Source organism: Aptenodytes forsteri, unplaced genomic scaffold, assembly GCF_000699145.1.
Source record: "Aptenodytes forsteri isolate BGI_AS27 unplaced genomic scaffold, ASM69914v1 Scaffold403, whole genome shotgun sequence".
Taxonomy (NCBI): domain Eukaryota; kingdom Metazoa; phylum Chordata; class Aves; order Sphenisciformes; family Spheniscidae; genus Aptenodytes; species Aptenodytes forsteri.
In genome coordinates this window covers 8,757-10,889 of record NW_008795248.1, presented here as the reverse complement: position 1 = coordinate 10,889, position 2,133 = coordinate 8,757, and the positions used below count along the sequence as shown (strand labels likewise).

Sequence of the window (2,133 nt, the reverse complement as noted above, 5' to 3'; positions counted from 1 at the left end):
GGCCCCAGAGCCGGACGCGGTGCCCCGGGTGGGGGGGGGAGGGGGTCTCACCAGAGCGGAGCAGAGGGGCAGAATCCCCTCCCTCGCCCCGCTGGCCACGCTGCTTCGGATGCAGCCCAGGGGACGGTTGGCCGCCCGGGCTGCGAGCGCACGTTGCCGGCTCGCCTCCAGCTTTTCATCCGCCAGCGCCCCCAAGCCCTTCGTCAATCGTATCCGGCCACGCTGGTCCAGAAGCAGCAGCGTCCTTCTGCCAGGAGGAGTGTTTGGCATCCTCCGGCTGCTGGTGCCCGAACGGGTCCTCACACCCCTGCAACCCCCTCCTCCCAGTTACACCAGTTTCCCCGTACGATCTTGCCTGCTGGAGGCAAGGAGCGATGCCCGTTTCGGGGCGGGAAACGAGTCCCTTACCCGAGCGAGAGGAGTTGGAGCCGGAGGAGCTCCCGGCACCTCGGCAGCTTCTCCACCGTTTCCTTTTCCTCGTCCGCAGCCTCAGGAGGGGTCTCGCCAGTTGCTCCTCTTCCTCCTCCTCCTCCTCCGAGCTCCGGATGTCGGGGATCCAAACCTCCTCCCCTTGCTCCAGCCGAGCGAGCAGGTCGGGGTTATACGCGGGGAAGCCTGCTCGGGTAAGACAGTGGCGGATTACTGGGCAGATAACAACCGTCTGCGATGCCTCGTCGCAGGAGACAGAGGCGTGACCTTAAAACTCATCCCTCTTCATAAAAGAGAAAGAAAATCCAGGTGCTCCCCGGGGAGGGAGGTCCCAGCAGGGTTTGCTGAGGGTATCTACACGAGCTTTCCAGGTGACGGGGAAGGCATCCCAGGGAAGAAGCAGCTTGAACCAGAGAGGAATCGGCCCCGAGACCACTTTTCGAGGAGACAGAAAAGCCCGGTGAGACGAAGAGCAGCTGAGAATAGGCGGAGATTGTCCGTCTGGGAAGACGCGGGGGATATCGAGCAGGAGGAAAAGGAAGGCTGGAAAAACCCAGGAGTAAAAGCAGGCGCGCCAGCCGCACGGCTCGGGTGCCTCTCTCGCCCGTCGACCTGCTCCCCGATTTTACCTCGAGAAAAAGCCCTGTTAGGGGCCGGGCGGACAAGCCGCGCTCCCAAATTAAGGGGTTGCGTCCTGGTAAATCAGACACTTGGGTCCGTTGAACATCTACTCCAAGAGCAGGACGTTGGAGAAGGAGCACGTGAAGGAAGAGGCGACGCTCGAGGACCGAGCGGCGCGTGAAAGGGTGGCTTTTATCCGCTACGTCAGCGCCCTTCGAGGCTGAATTGTTGCCATTAATTATTTCTTAGCCGGAGCAAGCTCAGCGTGCCCGAGGACGGCACGGTCTTCTCCTGGGCATCAGCTAGAAAATCAGCGGTAACCTGAAAGGTTAAGCTGAAAAGGGTAAGTACTGATGCTGCCCAGCCCCAAAATCAAATCAGATTTGGGAAACCTGCGCTCTGGTGAGATTAAGTTCGTGGTGATTCATCTTACCACCAAGCAGCTCCCAAAGCCACGTGAACCGGACCCCGAAGCCTTCCCGCACCCACCCCGGTCCCCTAAAAACTCGACTCGAGTCCGCTTCCCGTCTTGCCCTCTCCCCTCCCGGACCCCGCGACTCACGTCTCGGGGGCTGGGAGATGGAGATGGAGACCTGGGGGGGGACTTCTCCATCCCCCAGAGCGTCTCCTTTCGGGTGGCCAGGAGCTGTCAGGAGAGGGCACTGTGAGCCTCCGCGGCCCCCCCCCCGCGGCGGGACACCCCTCCAAGCACATCGCCGCCCGGATTTTTAACCGATTTCTGGCAAGTCTTACTGGCGGCGGAGGTGGGAGAAGAGCATCCACCCGCCCAGGCTGGGGTGCTTGGAGCGCCCCGAGGGGTGTCCGAGGGATTCGGGTGTTGCGGAGAGCACCCGCTGATCCCACCCGCCTCCTGTCGAGGGTGAAGACGGGGCTTTAGGGGTTCAAACCGAGTACTCGGCCGAGCTTCTTGGCCAGCATTAACTAAAAACGCCGAATCGCAAAGCCTCGTGCAGGGAGGAAGCCGAGGCAGCCCCGCGAGCCGCCTCCCAGAGCCGAGCAGGGGAACCCCGGCGAGATTTAGGGCCGGTCCCGCGGGCGTCGCCTTCGCCTTCCCCGGCGTCG

At 62.5% G+C, this 2,133-nt stretch overlaps 1 protein-coding gene across 1 annotated transcript in view; it reads right to left on the bottom strand.

Moving 5' to 3' along the window:
* LOC103898528 (zinc finger protein 594) overlaps positions 1-2,133 on the bottom strand; it is a 24,352-nt gene that overhangs the window by 14,380 nt on the left and 7,839 nt on the right. Inside the window, exon 2 of the mRNA XM_019471933.1 lies at positions 409-615. Coding sequence (XP_019327478.1) covers positions 409-615 — 207 coding nt within the window. The remainder of the gene's footprint in view (positions 1-408; positions 616-2,133) is intronic.